The sequence below is a fragment of the Vulpes lagopus genome, chromosome 19 (genome assembly GCF_018345385.1).
Source record: "Vulpes lagopus strain Blue_001 chromosome 19, ASM1834538v1, whole genome shotgun sequence".
NCBI lineage: Eukaryota > Metazoa > Chordata > Mammalia > Carnivora > Canidae > Vulpes > Vulpes lagopus.
In genome coordinates, this window is record NC_054842.1 from 7,804,177 (window position 1) to 7,826,370 (window position 22,194).

At 43.2% G+C, this 22,194-nt stretch overlaps 1 protein-coding gene across 2 annotated transcripts in view; it reads left to right on the forward strand.

Moving 5' to 3' along the window:
- ITGA9 (integrin subunit alpha 9) overlaps positions 1–22,194 on the forward strand; it is a 337,293-nt gene that overhangs the window by 201,983 nt on the left and 113,116 nt on the right. For both annotated transcript variants that reach the window (XM_041733738.1, XM_041733739.1), the window contains exon 18: positions 9,248–9,398. In XM_041733738.1, coding sequence (XP_041589672.1) covers positions 9,248–9,398 — 151 coding nt within the window. The remainder of the gene's footprint in view (positions 1–9,247; positions 9,399–22,194) is intronic.

The window sequence follows — 22,194 nt, forward strand, 5'->3', positions numbered from 1 at the left end:
ATGAGCTCTACAGGAATCCGAAGAAATAGGCAGTTACTAACTAAAATAAACCAGCAAGTCAACTTCCCATCCCTGTAGGAAAGAGAAATCTCAGAGCTGATGTGAGAACATTCTACGAGAACTTACTCGTTTGTAGTCCCTCACTGTACTTCATGGTTTCCTTGTCCAGGGTTCTGTCACATGAGAATGATCATCTTGGGAAAAGGATAGCTTCTCCGGCTTATACAAGCTGAAAGGGATCAAGAATCTGAACACATGGTGCACAAGGCTCAGGGTGTACAGAATTTGGCGAGGGCACTCATCCTGGCATCTAACCTATAAAGGCTGAGGTTGGCCGCTTTAGTCTTTGGAGACCTTGAAATGTTGGGGTTTTGAAAATGGGTTTTTATATCGTTTGGTCTAGACCTCTCATTTTCTATATAGAAGGGTTACCTGTGTCACAGAGGAGAGGCCTCCAGTCTGGCTCTTCAAATGCATACACTTCAGTAACGAATCCAGGGGGCTTTGGAATAAGCCTGCAAGCAACAGTAGGCTTGACTGTCAGAGCTCTCAGCCCCTAGAGGTAAACAGAGGCTGAGGCGTTAACACCATAATGACATTCTGGCACAAAATAGTCTGAACACCATTGGGCCTGGAAAGTATCGACCGCTGGCTCCCCAGGCCGGAAAGCTGAGGGAAGTCCCTCACAGAGCGCATGCCCTGCAGAGGTGCCCTCAGAAATGTGTGTTTGTTGTCATCTAGACCTTCTCGAGTTGGTTCCTGATTATTTTCTCCAAAGTAGGTTGCACTAGGGTAGCTCAGAAAAAAAATACACACACACACACACACACACACACACACACGCTCATACCCCTCAGATTTAGCAAGAGCTGTGTCCTGTTTGTTTTACCTTAATGTGCGCTAGTTTAGGGCAGGGGCAATATTCAAAATAGTTAACAATTTCTAGAAAATTGGCGTATCTACCTTGATGAGCAATTGCCAGGCACGGATGACCAGTACAGCTCCCCTCATGTAACCCCCTGGCTATCCCTCCCATCCCTCATGCCACCTCTCATCCATTGGTGTTTTCTGGGGCCCCCTCATGGATAAATGGTTTATTTGTTCTCAAACCTACCTCAGGGTCTGTCTCTGACAGAGCCAGACTAATAAGACCTTCCTGATTGCCAAGGTCCACGTGGCTGGCTTCATTTTCTCCCACCACATCACATGTAACCAGTGAGGCTTATCTGCACAGTGTACAACTTTGGGCATCTGATTTTGGTGAAATTCAAAATTACTCTGTAGGGAAGGAGGGAACACATGTGAAATGCCTTTTCTGACATTTCATAATGTTAAGGTATTTGAAAAGCAAGTGGGTTTTAGGAGCTAAATATTATCGATTTTATTTTATTTTATTTTTATTTATTTTTATTTTTTAAAATTTATTTTTACCCAAATGTACTTTGTTTTCCCTAGACCTCTACTTTGCAAGTAACGTAAGCAAATATTTACCACTGAAGATGAATCATAAGTCAACCACATTGTTAAAATTAAAAGACTTAGAATTTACTGAAAGAGCACCTGGGTGGTTCAATGATTAAGCAAGCATGTGTCTTTGGCTCAGGCCCTGGTCTCAGGGTTCTGGGATCGAGTTCCACATCGGGCTCCCTGCTTCTCCCTCTGTCTGTGTCTCTGCCTCTCTCTCTGTGTCTCTCAGGAATAAATACTAAAATCTTAAAAAAAAAAAAAAAAAAGAATTTACTGAAAGTCTAGGAGAGTCCTGGCCAGTAGAGAGACATAACACAAGCCCCATATTCAGTTAAAAGTTTTCCGGTAGCTACATTGAAGAATTAAAGTAAAACGAATGAAACAAATGCTATTTAACAAATTTAAAAAATCATCTAAATGTGTAATTGCTATGAAAATGATGGAGGTTTTCACATCCTTTTTTTATTGTGTAAGGTCTAAGAAACCAGATATGTATTTTATACTGAATTCAGAGCTGTCACATCTTAAGCACTCAGAAGCCACATGTGACTAGTGCCTAGCACATGGGGCAACCCAGGCTAGAACATGTACTTCAGAGCTATCACAGCCAGTAGGCAAGGTTGCTGAGGTGATTACACACCAGCCACCATCAGTCATTGGTTCAGGGCTACCCCGGGGCTACTTTATTCTTTGGCACTCTGCTGGCCTTCAGAGAAAAGTCCTCCAGCAAAAGATGGAGATCTGGCAGATAGAAGCAGAGGCTCCAGTGATAAGACCCCCGGGGGACAGAGTAGAGTCAGCCTCATTTTGTAATTACTTTTACTTTGGTGAAAGTATTCATTTTCACTTATTACTTGCAACATTGCCTGCATGGGTGACTCAAGATAACATCCCAAACACCTCCACCAATTTCAAGGAAAACTGTCAAGGGAAAAAAATAAATAAGTAAAAATAAATAAATAAATAAATAAATAAATAAATAAATAAATAAATAAATAAAAACTGTCAAGGGGAAAATAGTACTTTACATAGCTTTTGTAAAGAGATGACACCTCCCGATACTTTGAATACTCTCTAAATGCTAGAAGGGGAAAAATTTCACTTCTCATCTAATTAGAGCCAAATAAGGTTTCTGTGAATTTGAGTCTGTTTAATTGCATGTTTCTGTACTTTGAGAGCATTGGGAATAGAGGGAGGAACACTAGACATCCCACGAGAGTTGGAAGGGCCTCCTGGCTTCGCCACTGTCTGCTGGACGGCCGAAGGGACATGATTCGCTCTCTGGCCTTTAACTGCAAAACGATGACTCAAGTCAGCCCCCATCCAGCTGTCCAATACCATTTCTTGTTTTATGATGTTTGCCCATTTTTTAAGAATAGGAAGCATTGTCTGTGCTTTTAAATTGCAGTGGCTATAATTTATGTCCTTGCTTTTATGACACATTGTTAAGGATATCTGCGATTTTTTGGATGCTGGATCCTTACTTAGGAATGCTGCCCCCAATTTTGACGTCTCTCCTTGGGGAGAATATGATCTGCTTCACAGTGTCCTTTTTATTATGATTTCCATGAAAACTGAGGATTGCCTCTGTGTGTGTGTGTGTGTGTGTGTGCATGTGTGTGTGTCTCTTTCTGTCTGTATAATCACACTTAGCAATAATTTTATTGACAGGGCTGTCATGCTATTGTAGGACTCATGGTTCACCTCCTCAGTAATACCTTGCCAAATACTCCCCGCCACTCCCCCACACCTCACCCCCACTGCCCCTGAAGAAAATCCCTTCTTTGTACTCTCATAGTTTTAAGGGACTTCCTAGGGATGTTTCTTCATACCTCTGGGTCAGCACTTCACACATGTTGACATCAACATTTGTCTTTTGTAAATACATTAGACTGTGAACTCCTAGGGGCCTGGGACTTGTATCCCTGGCACCTAAGTTGAGAAGGTAGTTTTAAAAAGTAATGGATAGGGATCCCTGGGTGGCGCAGCGGTTTGGCGCCTGCCTTTGGCCCGGGGCGCGATCCTGGAGACCCAGGATCGAATCCCACGTCAGGCTCCCGGTGCATGGAGCCTGCTTCTCCCTCTGCCTATGTCTCTGCTTCTCTCTCTCTCACTGTGTGCCTATCATAAATAAATAAAATTAAAAAAAAAAAATAAAAAGTAATGGATGGATAAATGACTATAAGGAAGGGAGGGAGAATGGGCAGGGATAGAAAAAGGAAGGAGAAAAGAAAAAGAATGAATGGATTTGGCTGCCCTATACTATTATCCTGGTTATCATGATCAAATATAGTTGTGGTTGGCAAGTATATCACCAATAATAATAACGGTATCACAAGAGGTGCCTGGGTGGCGCAGTTGGTCAAGTGTCTGCATTCAGCTTAGGTCATGATCCCAGGGTCCTGGGATGGAGCCCCATGTCTGGCTCCCTGCTCTGCAGAGAGCCTGCTTATCCCTCTCCCTCGGCCCCTCCCCCTGCTTGTGCTCTCTTGCTCTCTGTCAAATAAATAAATAAAATCTTAAAGAAAATAATGGTATAACAAGTTTTTAAAACTCAAATATGGTTGACTAAAATGCACTTGATTAACTCCTGTATTAGCATTCTTTACTCAGGCTGGATTGAAGCTAGCAGTAAAAGAAAATAAAAGCATTACATTTTATGGAAGGTAGATTATAACCAGAAATTATTTAAACAAGGTTACAGCTTTTATCTTTAGGACTTAGGGAATATCTAAAATGATCCAATGCATCATTAATTATTAAACACCATTGAGCTACTTTAGTTTCTTCCCGTAGCACCTTCTCAAAAAAATATCTGCATAAAATTGCTTGCATGACTGCAGAGGGGAAAGAATTTACTTTAAGTGGCCTCAGTTGTTCAGCATATGATGGTTGGTACAAAAATGTATCACATCTACTTGGTGAGGAATTTTGAGTGGTGTGCACTCTGAATGTACGGTGATGAGTGAGGTCAGGGAACAGGTTCTGCAGTGAGCCGTGGGCACCACACAGCTACCAACTTGGCAGCAGTAACATCAGAAACATCAGATCAGTGCTAAACTTAAATATAAGTCCAACATATTCAAAAACAGCTACTATGAGATGTATTAGGGCAGTTATATGTGTTATTTTTCATAACAAATGAGCAGTGTATTTCCAGCAGGCTGTATACGTGCTGTCAGATATGCTTTATAGAAACTGCACAATTTGTATCATATGTTGACTATTAGTAACACTTTTCATTTAAAAATACACCAGTGAGTGGTGTACAAAGTAATAAGACCCATTTAAGAGGCTAAATAAGCAAATTAGAATTAATGGGAAAATTTCTTAGGGAATAAAATTTCCAGAAAATTAGAAAGGTAGTTCTTTAATAAGTAAGCACCTGTGGGATGTTTGGTGAAAACCTCTGTTCCAGATTGTCTTACTCTTTCAGTCCTGAAAGAGAGGTTGGTCTTTGTGGAGTTCTGTTCTTTTCAGATGTCATTAAAAGATACTTCTTGCCAAAACTCTTCCCAACTGAGATGGAGCTTACATAAGATGGCCTTCATGCCAAAGGAAGTTGGGCAGGAAATTGGTCACTAGCTCCAGCTCAGCCCCTCCATGGCTAAGTGTCCTTGACGAAAGTGGGTTCCCCTTTGGGGGTGGGAGGTGGGCTCATCTTCTTCAGCTGTAAAGTACAAAGGTTGAGCTGATGAACTGTTGTGGGATTGTTGGGCATGTTTATTCAACCATTCCATAAGGGTTCACTGAACACCTACTATGTGCCTGACACAAGTCTGTTCATTGAGCAAAACCAGACCGGCATCGTTGCCCCCTGGGGCTTTGATTTTAATAGGGAAGAGATGTTTCTTAATTAGATAACCACAGAAATAAATATGTCATCCCAACCTGGTAAGTGCTATGAAGGATTGACGGAGCATATGAGGCTGGAGGGGCTCATATTTTAGTATGTGTACTGCCAAAGTGAGCACTGGAGGGGCTCATAATAGGGAGATTTATTGCCCCAAGAGGGAGATCTGAAGGGGCCTACGATGGAGGGGGCAGGGCTTTGAAGGCAGAGGAGGTGCTGCTTCCTAAGCCCAGTACAGCATCCTGGCCAGCCACCTTATCTCTATTTCTCCATCTCCTCGTCTCTAAAAATGGGACTAACATCAGGAACGGTTCACAGTGTTGTAAAGTTTCAGAAAGATGACATGTTTCAAAGCACCCAGTATCAGGCAAATTACATTTAATTTCATTTCTAAGAATAGCATTGGAAGCAGAGGCAGACCATTTTGTACATAGGACTTCAACTGTAGAGAATGAGCAAAGACAGCTCTGAGGCACCCCTTTTTAAAGAAGTCTGAGTTCACATTCCACCCTGGAAGGCGCCTGCCTTCCCTTCATCATGGAGCCATGTTAGCATCACTTGACTCTGAAAGCCTAGGAACGTCCTTGCTGCCTGATGAAGTGACAGAGGCCCAGGCTCAGGGTGCTGGAGAAGCTTAGACATGCCTGGCCTGTTCTCTTGCCGTTTACATGTGAGGAAAAGAGGCTGATCACAAATGACAAAACTGGAATGAGGAGGCAGCTCCCTACCCCCACGGTCCTATGCTTTCCTGTATCATCTATGTTCCTTTTGGAAACTATGGGTACTTTCTGATGTGACTGGGCTGCTTTCGAGTGCTTACGTGATTCCTTCTCAAGAGAAAGCAAGCTTAGCACTCCCTCATAACTCCTCAAGGCCCAAGGATTACTCCTGTAATCTTATAAAAGCAAACAGGAGGACAGAAATAACCCATCAATTGTTTAAAATTAAAATGGCCAACAATAATACATAACTGCCACAATAGCTTGAGGTCAGGGTCTTAATTTATTGGAAACCATTCAGGAATCTGAAACTTTTCTCTGAGTTAATTTTTCACATCTTGTTTGGATCCTTAGAGCTCTTGCTTCCAAAAAGCAAGGCCATCAGATCTCTCGTTGCACATGTTATTCTTGCTGATGCGCCAGGGCTTGCAGGAAAGTGAGGTCTTCTCTTCACGGATGGGTTATGAGGATTGTTCCCCCTGCAACAATCTGTGTTTCAAAGTATTACAGCCTACTGAGATTTGAGATCTTTCTCTTTTCTTTCATGCTCTATTCATTGTATTAGTGGTTGCAAACAACAATAAACACGTGCTGGTTAATTTAAGCAGAAAAGGAATTTAGTGCTAGGATATGGGCTGGTTCAGAGCCTAGGCTGGAAGCTTGGAGAACCAATGTGAACGGGAAACAGGGGAGACCAGGCTTAGCTCAGGATGCCACCTCTGGGCTCTCAATACCTCTGTAGCTCCCCTCAGATGATCTCAGAGGGCCCGGGTATCTTTGTGCAACCCTCAAAATTCATGGCCCTGGTTGGGAGCATCTGCTCACCATTCTGAGGCCACTGACTAGCCTGAGATCACATGACTGCATAATCAGGTGTCCAAACTTTAGCTATCAAGAGAAGGGAAGAGGCAGGGTCAACCTCTCTTCTGATGTGCCGCTCCCATCTATCTTGGGGTTCCTCCCTAACGGGAAGGTGTCAGGATGCTGAGCAGCCAAAAATACCAATTGTCCATTACACAAGCCCCCATAAGCTTAATCACATCATCCACTAACTGGTTGGCCAAAGATTGGCTACCAATGTGGTTTTATTTTGTCCACAGCTCATGTCACATTAACAGTCACCCATCTCATGTACATCTTCATCATCGTCCTCACCCCTTCTCATCCCATTAATGGCCTGCTCATTCCCTTGCTTTACTGAGATGCCATCTCCCTTCATCTCTTCACCCCTCAAACATTCCCTACTCCTTCTCTCCCTTCCCAGTCTTTGACTCTCCTTCTGTTTCAGTGAAAAATAGAAGCAATCACAAAGGAACCTCTACTTTGTTTCTAACACCCATTTACTAACACATTGGTGCCATTGGCTCTAATTTCTGACCTTGTACTAGCTGAGGCCAGCCCTTCCATTTGTTTACCAGGCCATCCTGCAATTATTCCTTGTCATGTCATTAGTTGTTCTCTCTGTGGAACATCCTTCCCATATTTGTGCAAATATGATAATTTCCATCTTTTAAAAAATTGCTTTGAGCCCACTCCCCACCCTCAGCTCCCATCCTATTTCTCTGTTCCCCTTTACGGAAAAACTCCTCCAAATAGTTGAATGCACTTACTGTTTCCATTTATTCTACTCCTTTTTTTCTTAAGCCAATTCCAAGCTTTCATCCCTGTCACTCCACTTACACAGCTCTTATTGAGATCATCAGTGACCTCCAGATGGCTAATTCCAGTGGCCAATCCTAATTCTTCATGTTATTTTGGCCTATCTGCCACATTTGGCAAAATTGAGTATTCCTTCCTTGAAACATTGCTTCTGTGGCCATTTAGGTACCATCTCTCTTGGTTTACCTCCTACCCCCCTTGTCATGCTTTCTCTTCTCTTCCTCACCTGCAGCTCCTAAGTATGAGACCTCTTCTCTATCTATACTCATTCCCTAGCAATTATATCCATTCCATCCCAAAGGTGTATCTCCAGCCCTCCTTCAAGATTTATGCATCCAGCTGTCCAACACCTCTTCTTAAATATCCAATAAGCATTTGAATTTTTTTCTGTTGAACTTTCTACATCTGTGGTCTTTCCCATCTCAATGAATGACCACTCTTGCCTTCCAATTGCTGAGCCTAAATCCTTGCAGCCATCCATAACTCTTTTTCCCTAATACCCTTCATCCAATCAATCCATCAGCAAAATCTGTTGGCATAACTTTGGAAATACATCCAGAACATAACTTCTTCTCATTACTTTGGCTTTGATGACTGTGGTCTGAGTTGCCTTCTGGATTATTCTGAGAGCTTCCTAAACAGGCTCCCTGCTTCCCCCATGACCATGCACTCCACAGACCATTCGCATCACAGCCAACGTGAACCCTCAGATGTGGGAGTCAAATCTCACCACTCTGTGTAGAGCCCTGCAGGAGTTTCATCTCAGAATCAAACCAAGTCCTTGTGATGGCCTCACAGTGCCCCATATGGTCTGTCTTCCCCTACTTCCTTTGCCTCCCATGCCCATTTGTTCCCACACTCCCCCTTGCTCACTGCTCTTAGCCACTCTGGTGTCCTTGACAGTCCTTAAACAAGCCAGGCATGACTTCCCCTTTGCTAGTTCCCAGGTGTCTATGTAACTTGCTCCTTTTCTTCCTTCAGGTTTCTACTCAGAGGTCACCTCATCAGTGAGGCATCCCCAACTACCCTATTTAAAATTGTAACCCACTCTCCCTCCAAATCCATCATTCTCCACCCCTCTTACCCTTTGTGAGTTTTGTCTGTAGCTTTTAGCACAATCTGACCTATATGTTTGCTGCTTGGTGTATGTGTTTTCTGTCTCCCTGAAGCCATAAGAAGGCAAGAACTCTGTTTTATTCACTGTTCTCTCTTCTAGCAAACAGAGTAGCAGTGAGTGGCTGTAGTAGGTACTAAAAAACATTTAAATGATTACATGGCCAAATTACATGTCTAGGGTATTAAATGTCTTATAATTTTCTGAGATTGATGTGAGCTCCAGAAGAACATATCGAGTTAGGCTATTAGATGAGGAAACTGAGGCCCATGGGAGCTAACTGTTTGCCCAAGAATGTATGGCTGGTTAATGGGGTTCCTGGAACTTGTAGCTCTGACCCCAGGAGAGTTTTTTCTCCCAACCCCCAGCTACCCTCTGATATCTCATGTTAGTGAAAGCTTCAGGGAATTCATTGCTGTTTATTTTTCATTACAGTGTTGATGGAAAAACCCCATATCTAGCTTTGGGGGCTGTGAAGAATATTTCCCTGAACATCTCCATCTCAAACCTTGGGGATGATGCCTATGATGCCAATGTGTCCTTCAATGTTTCCCGGGAGCTCTTCTTCATCAACATGTGGCAGAAGGTAAGGAAGGCACCCCTGAAAGAGAGTCTTTGTTCCTTCCATCTGGTGCATTTTCTGACTTTCATCATAGCTTGCAATGTGTAGTGATTCTGAAAAGACTGTTTCATTATGTGGGCTATCATTTGGAACCATGAGAATTTTTTCTCCTGGGACTTAGAAGGTGTGTTGGTACAACCCAAGAAGAAACCATAAATACCTACAGAGTACTACAGCAATATCCATATCTAACATTGTCTCCCATGCTTCCTCTCTTATGGAACCCTTTCCCTACTGTTTTTTGTCTAACCCCTTCTCCAAACACTAGAGTGTTCTAGAGAATTTCAGTTTTATGTCAGTAGTTGTAAAAACAAGATAAGAAATGAGGACAGATCACTGCTTATTATGCTTGTTATCAGCACTAGTGCACTTCATGTTTTCCATTAGGGGGTCACATATGTCAGCCTGTGCTTTGGCATGTTTATTTATGATATATTTGAGTGAATTGAGGAAATTAAATTATTTTCATTAACTGAATGAGCTTTTCAGCATGAATTCATGTATATGAATAAATTGAAGTTTAAGTAGAATGACTCAGAAAGGAAAAAGGAGGTGGTATTTTCTCCTTTCCCATAATCCAACTCAACAAACCACCTATGGGAAGAAAAAAGAATGAGTTTCCAGCAGGCAAGAGGAATGAGTAGGTTAAGACAGATCTCACCCTCCCCAGTGGTTGCTCTAACTCTTGACAGCAGTTTTGAAGGCAATTCTTGGAGCTTTCCAAAGTGTTTACAACATGGAACTGCAGTGTCTTGATGTCTGTGTTAAATGGAATCAAAATCACTTTCTGAGGAAAGCTTCCCCCTGCCCACAGATGAGCACACATTCAAGCCAATGGGCAAACTTCTGTTCAGACACAGATCCTGGCAAGCTCAACAGTTTTGATAGGATTATACCAACCTTGCCCTGTTTGGGGGGCAACTGACACTCTGTAGAGCGATCTGTATTGGTGGCACACTCCAAGAACTTTACAAGACGTCATCTCAAACTCTCTGCTGCTTAATAGCTTTTAGGAGCACCAGGGTTGGGGAGGGCACAAAAGCAATCAAGAAGGACCGTGAGAAAAGCATAATTCCCATCTGTCTTCTACACCCTAAAAATTGTCCTGGTTTAAGCCCAGTCAAGAGAAAACCAAGTATCTGCAGTGTTCTAGTATCTCTGACTCCATATAGAATCTCTTTTTCAGAATTTCCTGTGCTGCTATGCCATATTTCTGTAGGGGGTGGCAGGAGAGGGGCTCACTCAAGGACAGATCTGTAAAACTCATCACTGTGATGACTGAAAGGATATGGTTGGTGACATATCATTACTTTGCAGATCCCTCTCACTTAGGACCTACAGGAGAAATTTCTCTTTGGTCTCAGAATTAGAGATAGCCATGTTTTCCCTGAGTACTTTGCTTATTTTTAACTGTAGACACAGTCCTCTCTGTGACTAGGCTTTGTTCTCTCTGTTGTCTGCTAGAAGTTTCTGAGCTAGTCCCACTCAGTTGGTATATAGGATTTGGTAGTAATATCTCACAAACAAAGGTGTAGCTTCTTATATCTTATGTTATTTCCCTTCATCATAGTTTTCTTTTTTAGCTTGGAGGCTGCATAATATTCTATCATAAAGTATACTATGGATTACACTCAAATTCCTATTATGTAGATATTTTACTCCAGTTTTATTCTCTTTAATACTGATGAATGATGACGCCTCGGTGGCTCAGTTGGCTAAGCATCCGACTTTTGGTTTCAGCTCAGGTCATAATCTCAGGGTCCTGGGATTGAGCCCAATATCAGGCTCCTTGCTCAGCAAGGAGTCTGTTTGTCTCCCTCTCCTTCTACCCCTCTGCCTGCTCATGCTTGCTCTCTCTCTCTCCTCTCTCATTCTTTCTCTTAAATAAATAAATAAACCTTCTTTAAAAATACTGTAATGAATGTCTTTCACAGAGATTGCTATGAACATTATATTTTCAGTCTTGTAACTATTTGGGAGATGTAACATAGTGTTTGTTGACTACCTAGTATATATAGTTATATATAGATATATAACTACTATCAGGAGCTTTACATGCATTTCCCATTCTCTCCTACTACATGGATCTGCTATAGTGTAGGAATGCTGTGGGAGAGAAGTGAAAGAAGTAGGATGAGACAGGGAAAGGGCTAAGGGTGTGCTGTCATAAAATGTAGCCTTGGTCTGATTGATAGGATGGAAAGAGGTGGAGGGATTCCCAAGAGCATAAATCACTCAGCAGAAGTGTCTCCTCTTAAAATGGCAGGAAAGCATCATATTGACTCCTGTATCATTGAGCACACCTTAAGGGGTGGTAAGTATCCCCTCAAGCATTCTGGCTGAGGGACTCTAGTCAGTTAAGGACAGTGTACCCAAGAAGACCACAGATGTGTCATTAGCTACTACAGCTAATCGTTCTAATCTCTTTTCCATTGAATCCCAATAACCTTTGGCATAGGGAGCCTCAGTTTCAATTTGTTAGAAGTTGACATCAGGGGCTCTTCAGGATGTGGGAAACAGTGTGAGAAATGTTGTAGGGCACATAGACATCATGTAGCTGCCACAAGGGCAGACCCAACTAGAAAAACAGGCGAGATGACCCTCAATGTGGCAAGAGAAGGTAAAGAAACAAAAAATTCATCCCCTGTGATCACAACCACAACTCCAAATGGAGGTGTAAATGGTATTACTCAGTCCAGAGCAAGATTCTCACAGCTCCCAGGTGGTTGGTAAAGGGGAACCAGGAGAGCCCAGTCACCCTGCACAGACCTAACAGAACCAAAGTGGACCCTACAAAAAGATTCTAACACATAAACTAACAAAAGTGCAACTCAGGATGTAGAAGGAAAACATACCTTTTCAAAGGATTATTAGTAGAAAACAAAAGTAAATTCTATAGAGCATCCACTTATGTTCTTGACTAAATTAAGAAAAAAATGAGACAGCAAAAGATCAGATAGTAGAACAATAAATTGGGATGAAAAAGGAATGAACTGAGAGGCAAACAAAAATAAAGATTGTAGACAGAGAAGGAAATAAAATGAAACCAAGAAAGCGATGGCAGAATTAAAGATATGTTATAATCAGGAAAAAGCAGAATTAGCAGTATGGCAAATTGATTCATTGTTGTACAGGGCATATTTGAGATGGTCTCTGAGAATTCAAAGAAAAAGAACAAAGCAATAAAGAAGGATGACATTGAGGACTATAGATGTGGAAGGTAGAAACCGATCAGCAAAGAGAAGTAGCTCCATAATAGTTGGAATAGAAGACATGAGTAGACAGCAAGGAAGGATCTCCATTCTTTTGAGTGAACTCTGCAAACATCAGACAAAAATATTAGAGCACTTTAATGTCAACACACAGTTGCATGAGATTTTTAATTTGATAACTATGAAAGTGATACTACTGATACCTAACAGAAAACAAAGAAACCAGTGTTCCATAGGCTTCTTTTCTATAACAGTATTTTAAAAATCAGAATAGGTTCTCTTATGAACTGAGAATTCTATACCCAGCCAACTTGCCCTCCATTGTGGAGACAAAATAAAGACATCCTTGAATATACAAGAATTCATAAAGTCTGTTAACTTTCCTAGTTTGAGTTTCCCCAAAGACAGACCCCAGCACAATGATATGTAGGTATAGGTAGTTTATTTGGGGGTGATCTCAGGAGGCACTTTGTTGTAGTGGTGAGTTTAGACAGGGAAGGGATGAAAGATAGGAACGCAAGCCTTGGGAACCCGGGTTCTATCTCACTGAGGATCCTCAAAGATCCTTGAACACCCCTCAGAAACACCCCCAGGGGTAAGGAAGCTGCTAGAGGATTTCTATACCAACTCTTACCACTCATCTACAGAGAATCACTCCAAGGGCATTAACTCCCTGACACTTTCAGCCTTCTCTGGCAATGGGCCATGCTCCCTAGAGTGAGCAAATAACTCCAGCAGTGAGAAATTGGAAGACCTTTGGCTTGGAGGGCATTGGCTTCAAGTGACCAATCCTCTGGCTGGTTCTAGAGCATATGAGCAAGGCAGCATCTGCTTCAGTAACTGTTAAAGCTTTGATAAGCATGAAACTATTCCTGAGAAATAGGATACTTACAGATAAAGTATGCAAAATTGCAATTGTGAAAAAAGTTAAGGCCAAATAAAAGTAGACATAAGCAAAAACAAATCTTGCAAGCATTTAAAATAGTAAGCAAATGTAAAAAAAAAAAAGTATTGCCACAGTAAATACATAACTGAAAAACTTAATTTAAAAAATAAGCCTATAATGTCAGTTATACCATAAAAATTTGAGAAGAAACTTAATCTCGTCTCTCTTCCTGTCTGACATTCTTCAGAATGGAGTTTGGACTCTTCAGCTGTTCCCTAAGAGGCCATTCTGAGCCCGCGTTTCCTGCCCTCCCTCTTCCCCCGGCCTCATTGCTCACCATCCCCCACATGTGCACTCAGATCCAATTATAATCAAGCCTGGAATCCCCTCCACCCTCATGTTCTTTCATCAACTGCTCTGCCCTCAGATCTCAGCTCAGGTGCCTCACCTGGCTGCACAGGTGATGTGGGTAGGAGGGTGGGAGCTATCCCTGTGTCTGTAGCCACCAGGAGACTCAGCCCTAGACTTATGAGGTCTCCAGTCTTCTGTGTCATCACACAGTTCGTGATGTATTTATTTCTGGGACTGAACAAAACATCTCCCTGAAGATGAACTCTTCTGTGCTAACACAAAGCTGCTTTCATAGATTTATGCTGATTCTTTCCTGAAAGGGAAGGCGGCTTATAAAAAATGTGGGATACACATGGATAACCATCTGCTGACTTTTCTCTAACCTCCATCAAGCTAACTTGAAAACACTCTATAAAATGGGACTTAAAGTGTTGGTGGCCACCAGCTGGCTGGCTGGTGGGCTGGCTGGGGCACAGCATCCAGTGGTAATACAGTGGCCACCTGTGGAGCAGTGTGCAGGATCTCTTAAGGGTGGGGTAGGGGCACAGTGGAAAGGGAGACTAAGAAAGAATGGAAGAAATGCATTTGGGGCCCATCTGTATCGCACAATCCCACAGTCATGTTCACATTAGATTCTGTGACACTCCCAGAGCACCACTCCACAGACTACGTGAATGGTGCCTGCTGGAGCTATACTACCACGTGGCCCCAGAGTCAAAAGAAAGCAGAGTTTTAATTTCTTCACTATGATGCCATTTGGCATAGAGGCTTTGGCTCCTCTTGCCTCCGTGGAATAGGAATGCATTTGTTCAGACAGCAGTTTTTAAGTACATGCTAAGTGCCAGGGGACCCAAAGATGAGTAGGATCTGATCCCTGCTCCCAAAGAACTCATGGCCTAATGGGGTGCAAGGCATGTCAGCAAGCAGAGCACAAGAGGCCAGCTACTGACCACAGCACTAAAACGTTGCCCTGCTGGAAGTGATGACTGTGACAGCTAGTCTCAAGGTACCCAAAGTCCCCAGCTAAGTGCTTAGAGAAAGACGGATGGGCCTCTGGAGAGTTGATATTGGCTGCTGCTGTCAACTGCAAAGTTGGAGGGTGGGTGAGTTTATTTGATGAAGGAGAGAGCTGGCTGGAGCCTGGTAAGAGGGCAGAGGAAGAGGGACAGGAGCGAACCAGCAAGATGGAAAGAGACTGCCCATGTGGGTCAAAGGACCAGCAATGTTCCTAGTGGCTGGGTGACCTTAGGACATTTTAGGAATGCAGATGCCTGCTGTCTTAGGCTGAAGCTGCTTGTCAGTTAGGACTCCTGCACTCAGGAATGCCTCCTGTGACCGAGACAGATAAGCTCAAAGAAGGGGCTGGGTTCATGGGTATGTCTTCATGGTATTGACCTGTGTGGAAACAGACAGGGACATGGGCAGTTGTAAGCTTTAGGCTATTGGAAGAGAGCTCCCAGGCGACCTTTATGTGCAAAGGGGACTCAGGAGCTTGACAGCTCAGTTACAGAGGAGGCCATGCTGGACAAGAAAGAACAAGGGCAGGCCCCTGACCTAGTCTCTTCTCCACAGTGTGAGTGCATTCTTGGTTTGGATCTCCCAGACACTGACCTTGAAGCGAGGAATTGAGAGCAGTTCATTTGGCAGGTGCTAGAGCACTGGGAGGGAGGTAGAGCAGGAATAGACCAGTGGAAGCAGCTAATGAAGAGGGTGTTGTTAAACCAGCTGCCACAGTGGGCACTGGGACTTCATCCCAGAACAACCCTGGGAGGCAGTGCAAAACACAAACCACAGAGCAGAGAGAGCTGGGAGATTTACACCTCCTCCCAGGGTATCAATGGTTGAAGCTTTCTAGGAGTGCGCCTTCCCCAGGACTCCCTTTTCTGTAATGTGCATGGCCAGAGCAATCGACCTGGTTCTGGAAAAATGCACTCAGGTACAGAGACCTAGCTGCTGGCAACTGTAACTGGGGTGGAGCACCCTGAAAGGTGCAACACAGCTATGTGAGGCTCACCAGCACCTGCTGGAGATACCCACAGGGTTGGAAGCATTTGCAACCTGAGCACCTCATTTTCTAGGCTTCCAGAAGTTGTGAGTTAGCTTCATGAAATTTTGCCAAGGTTCTAGCTTTAGATCTAGTGACATACACTTTGCAGACTTAAAGGAGTGGGGCAAGGCAAGTATTGTAAAGAGGGTAAGGGTGTCAGGTGTGGGACAATAGGAAGCAGTGAAGACTGTGGAAAAATGGAGCCTCATCCAGAGACAGCAGGCAATTCACTGCAGCAGTCAATGGTTACCAGGTGGGAGTGAGGACTGGTGCTGTCAGACTTCCTATTTTTCAACAAAAGCCAGAAATCCACATTTTTATGTGAAATCTCATGACTTTGGCAGCTAATTAAAATGTTCTCTGAACGTTGTATGGGCCAAACAAAACATCCAACTGACCACATCCAGCCCATAGGCTACCAATTTGTGACCTCCAGCTTAGCTGTCTTCCATATGCTATAAGCACATTCCCCTGCCTGCCTGTTTGTCACATGGATCTGTATTTGTGGTAGAACCAAGCATGTGTGCAGGCTTAACTGCATTTCACACCTGTCCCTGGGTGGCAGATAACTAGCCAAATAGATTGGAGCTTGGGGGTTCAAGTGCAAGTGTGTGTTTGGGGGAAGGAGAGGGTCGATTTACATGTAGTATCCATAGCATTTTTAAAGCCAGTGACGTTTTGAAAACTTCACAGGCTGGAATATTTGTACTTTGCAGTGATCGCAAGAAGCAGCTAAGCTGGAGTTTGTGTTTCAGAAGTTCTTAGAAGTAATGTAGCAAGCAGCAAAAGTGGAGCAGAAGGAAAGCTAGGTTCTCACGACCATCAGATGCAGATGCAGAACCTCACTGTTTCTTGTAGTCCGTGTGACCTTGAGCCAAGGGTCTTCTCACTGTGCCTCAGTTTCTTTCTTTATTGAATAAGATATGCTGGGGCACCTGGATGGCTCAGTGTTTGAGCATCTGCCTTTGGCTCAGGTCGTAATTCCAGGGTTCTGGGATCGAGTCCCAACATCGAGCTCCCTGCAAGGAGCCTGCTTCTCCCTCTGCCTATGTCTCTGTCTTTCTCTCTGTGTCTCTCATGAATAAATAAATAAAATCTTTTTTAAAAAATGAGATATGCTGAGGATTAACTGGGGCCTATGCCAACTACTTGTACATGATACATAGCCTGCCATGGTAGCCCCCCTACACACAAGCATAAACTTTATAATGCATTCACTTACTCAGAGGGTATATATTGGTCACCTACTCCAGACCAAGATTATATGCTGAAGGGGAGGAGGGAAAAAAACAAGACTACAAGAAAAAGCATGTAAGTTGCCTTTTTAAACCAAAAATCAAGACTTGGGTCTTACCAAGGGGATTACATGAGTGTGCACACATGGGTGTGTACCTTCATAATGTCAAAAATAGAACTAGTGTTAAACTGAACATATTTTTGTATTTAATAGCCTTTACTTAAGAAAATAAAATTACATGAAAAATAATGAAAAACTTGGTAAATAAAATGAGTACTGGGTATTCTCTATAAGTGATGAATCACTAAATTCTACTCCAGAAACTAATATTACGCTATTTGTTAACTAGAATTAAAAAAAAAAAAAAGATTTGGTAAATATATAGCAGTTAAGTAAATGAGCCAGCTTTGGTGACCCCTGTTTGTTTGGATTTAGTAATGCCTGTTGATTTTTTTTTTCATTTACTTATTATTTGCTGAAGTATTAGAAGTTTTGGTTTGGGGATGTTGACTTTTTAAAATCCAAGATATATAATGGTTCAAATATGTGATATGTGTGATGAATAATATCAGAGTTTAAAGAGTGAGGAAATAATGTACTCCCCAAACAATGTAGGGCTAGGCCCTGAGTGTTGCAGATCGGGCAGGGAGAGGACCAGCCCAAAGGTCTGCAGGCCCCGTGAAGCCCGGTGGGGTAATCGGATTTTTATCAGGTAGACAGTGATGGGCCATCTGTGTTCTTCCCTGAGGATTGAGAAAATAGAGAAAGGACAGAAGCTGGTGTGACATGCTAGAGGAAGAGCCAAGAAAGAGCAAATAGGCCAGGGACACCAGAAGGTAAGATTCAGTCTTGGGATTGCCAGAAGGAAAGAGACCAGTGAGTAAGCAGGGGGAGGATCATGAATCCAGCAGGGAAAACAGAGACTACCACTTACAATGCAGTTAGGGCTTTCTGCACTTTCAGGTTCGTAAGAACCGTAAGAACCGTAGTTCGTGCTCAGCCTGGGTTGGTTGTAAGTCACTGATTCTGGCTGATGCATTGTGTCACTAACCTCCCTGAGAGACTAGGATGGAGGGGTGGCGCCTGTGTCCTTCTGTCTCTCCCTGTGACAGGGCCCAGTGGGGGAAGCCTAATGATGTCTATTAGAAGTTGTGTGAAGGAAAGCTTAGTTTGTTCTTTCAGAGGAGTGCTGTGAATTCCAAATGAAACTTGGCCTCCTAGTTGGCTTTGGGGGCAGAAAAGCACCAGATCAGCTTTTGTGGCATTCCACGGCTTATTCTTCATGACAAAAGGCATAGAGGGCTCATAAGTTTGTTTTACTTGTAAAGTGAACCTTCCAGTTTCTATCTACCTTTACCATAGAAAGGCAGCCTCTTTCTCACAAGGGCTTCTCTCTTCTCACTTTCAAGGCAAACTGCTCAAGATGGCGCCAGACGATAAAAATGATCCAGCCTCTAGCCGGATAGAGTGGGAAAGATTAGACACTTACATGTTTATATACCTTTATATTTGTGGGAGGGCCCTGGCCTGTTCCCAGATGGAAGTTTCCACACAGAAACTGCATCTGTACGTATGAACAAAACAAGATGTGTTCAGTGGAGCTGGGAAGACCCATGGAAGCAGATTTCCAACATCCTGCCTTCACTCTGCCACTGCTCTCACTCATGCAGGAACTGATTTTCATTGTGTTCTGCTTTCTCCGGTGTCTCTCGTCAACTTAATAGTAGCCTCGAGTAAAATGCAACCCTTAGATGTTTGTAGTCATTTGGCCCGGCCATTAAGATGATGAATGTACTCGCTTCTTGCCCTTGTAAGGGAGCCCTGAGGGTGGATATCGATACTCAGAAAATAATAAGTCTTTTCCGCCCCTTTTCTGTTTTTAATCCAGCGCCCCAAGCACCCTGGTGACTTTACCTTGAACTTCCTGCATCATGCCAGGCAGAGAAACCTCACCTGGCTCCAAGCCCATCTGAGGCTCTGACACAGTGGCAAGCTCTTTCTCTCTTGTCTTCCCTTGTTGGTCTTCCCCATCCTGCTCTTCGGAGGTCAACCCCACGTTCCCTAGCCTTCCCCATTTCTGAGCTATTTCTGGCGGCTCTGATCTTCCTCCTGGAGCAGACAAGAGTGGGTGGTGGGCCAGGAGCAGGTACCCTGAGGCCAGGTTCTGGGTCCTTCACCTGGATTGCCTGTGGCCATTGCAGTCAGAGAGATTGTAACCCCCCAGTGAAGCCCTGCCTGAGAGCCAGGCTGCCTCCCCACCACACAGTGTTGGTGGGCAGTGAAGAGGTGGTAGAGAAACCTAGATCCCCATTTCCAATCACCGCATGGCCTTGGCGTTCCGGCTGGGCTCACTTTTCACATATATGAAAAGTTTCATTTGTGTATTCACTGTGTTTGGAAGGAAGGCCACATTTTGCTTTAGAAATGTCAACAGAGCTATAGCTACAACAAGGATCAATTAAGGACGCTTCCCAGAACTGCAGGACCTGGGTAAATCTATTTGGTGGGGGGAAAGCAGGGGGTAGTTCAGAAAACAGGTGTTAAATCTCTGCAATTTTTTTTGTTGTTTCTAATGCGCTGCAAAACAGCAATTTAATAATTTCCTTTTTTAAGGGGAAAAGAGGAGTCTTGGATTTTAAATCTTTTTCATAAAGCAACACCACACCTCTTAAAAGGAGAGCGATGAAGATGGACTGCTAAGCCAAGGCAAACAAGAAAACACAAAAAAGATCAAGGAGAACCTGGGTGTCTTAGGCTGAGTTTCCCCGAAGCAGATGCAGAGGGGGCAGGGAAGCAGGACAGGGCAGGGTGTGGTCTCAGGGTGGCCTCGGCCCGATCCTGCAGGGGAGCTCTGAGGTGGGAGTCACAACTCAGCGAGGTCCATCTGAAGGTCAGCATGATGGGCTTTTGCTCCCCGGTAGCACCAGTGATTGGTTATAGGCCACCTACCGAGGAATAAAAGTTCTAGCACTTTCTGCCCTCTGTGGGTGAGGTGGGGACACAGTGGTCTAGTAGGCTGAGGGCAAGCCTCCAAAGAAGACTCCTGGGTGCTGGCTCTTGGAAGAAGACACATACTGGAGTCAGGAGGTGGGCACCTCAGGGGCCCAAGGGAATCTGGTGGGATCCTGGAAGTGTTTGTTCTAGTAGGGCTGCCGTCTGCTGGTGTTCTTTGTGTTGTGAAGTCTGGGTTATGAGCTTATTGACAAAGATCCAGCTTGTGAGAAGTGCGTGTGGTATTCTCAGGTGATAGTGTGAATTGCACACAGGATATTTCTGCCAGCATCGGAATTAGGGAACCAGCAACCGTAGAGGCTCTTAGAATTTAACAGAGAATATGAATGCACAGCCACATCCCATGATGTTCCAGCCTCCCAGAACTGTCATTCTGTCCCTTTGAGGCCAGACTTACCAGTAGCATCACTGCTTCCTGACAGCCACTGGCATTGTTCTTATCTAGGCACTTGAGTGTAACTAGCCAGCCAGTCCTCTTTCCTAAGTAAGTGGATTAAACAACTGATTTTAAAAGTAATTAGGAATATGTTTGGCTGCATGTAAAAGGCCAACTTTTAGCAGCTGATCCTAACCCATTGGGATTTTTGAACCATTTTGACTTTTCTTTCATAATAATAAACCTAAAAATGGACAGTCCAAGACTGGTAGGCAATTGCATGATGCCATCAGGAAACCAAGTTCTTTGGTCTTTGCACTCAGCCTTTCTTCATACATGTTGTCTCTTGGTTTCCACTTCCAGAGCTGCAGCTATGTTCCTGGCAGTAAGAAAAGGAAAGCTAACAGCCTGCTCTCTTTTATTTATTCATTTTTTTTTCAAATCTGGTATCGTTAACATGCAGTGTTATATTAGTTTCAGGTGTACAGTATAGTGATTCATCTGTAGTCAGTGCTCATCACCTACTCTACCCATCCAGCCACCCACCTCCCCTCGGTTATCATCAGTTTCTTCTCTGTAGTTAAGAGTCTGTTGTTTGGTCTGTATCCCTTTTCTTTTTTAATTTGTTCATTTGTTTTGTTTCTTAAATTCCACATGTGAGTGAAATCATATGGTAGTTGTCTTTCTCTAACTCACTTATCTTGCTTTGCATTATATTCTCTAGATCTATCCATATGGTTGCAAACAGAAAAATACTCTTTTTTGTGGCTGAGTCATATTTTATGTGTATAGCACCTCTTTATCCATTCATCTATTGATGGACACTTGGGCTGCTTCCATAATTTGGCTGTTGTAAATAATCCTGCTATAAAAACAGAGGTGCATATTTATTTTTAAATTAATGTATTTCTGTTCTTTGGGTAAATACCACTAGTGGAATTACTACATCATAGGGTAGTTATATTTTTAATTTTTTGAGGAACTTCCATACTGTTTTCCACAGTGGCTGCAGTTTACATTCCCACCAACAGTGCAGGAGGGCTCCTTTTTCTCCACATCTTTGCCAATACTTATTGTTTCTTGTGGTTTTGATTTTAGACATTCTGACAGGTGTGAGATGATATCTCATTGTGGTTTGAGTAGCATTTCCCTGAGATTAGTGATGTTGGACATCTTTTCATGTGTCTGTTGGCCATATGCATGTCTTTTTTGGAAAAATGTCTGTTCATGTCCATTTTTTAAATGGATTATTTGAAGTTTTTTGGTGGTGAGTTGTATAAGATCTTTATATATTTTGGATAGTAACCCTCTATCAGATATATCATTTGCGGGGCAGCCCCATTGGCCCAGCGGTTTAGCACCACCTTCAGCCTGGGGTGTGATGCTGGAGACCCGGGATCGAGTCCCACGTCAGGCTCCCTGCATGGAGCCTGCTTCTCCCTCTGCCTGTGTCTCTGCCTCTCTCTCTCTCTCTCTCTCTCTCTCTCTGTCATGAATAAATAAAAAAAAAAAAAAAATCTTAAAAAAAAAAAAAAGATATATCATTTGCAAATATCGTCTCCCGTTCAGCAGGTTGTCTTTTAGTTTTTTTATTGTTTCCTTTGCTGTGCAAAGCTTTTTATTTTGAAGTAGTCCCAAC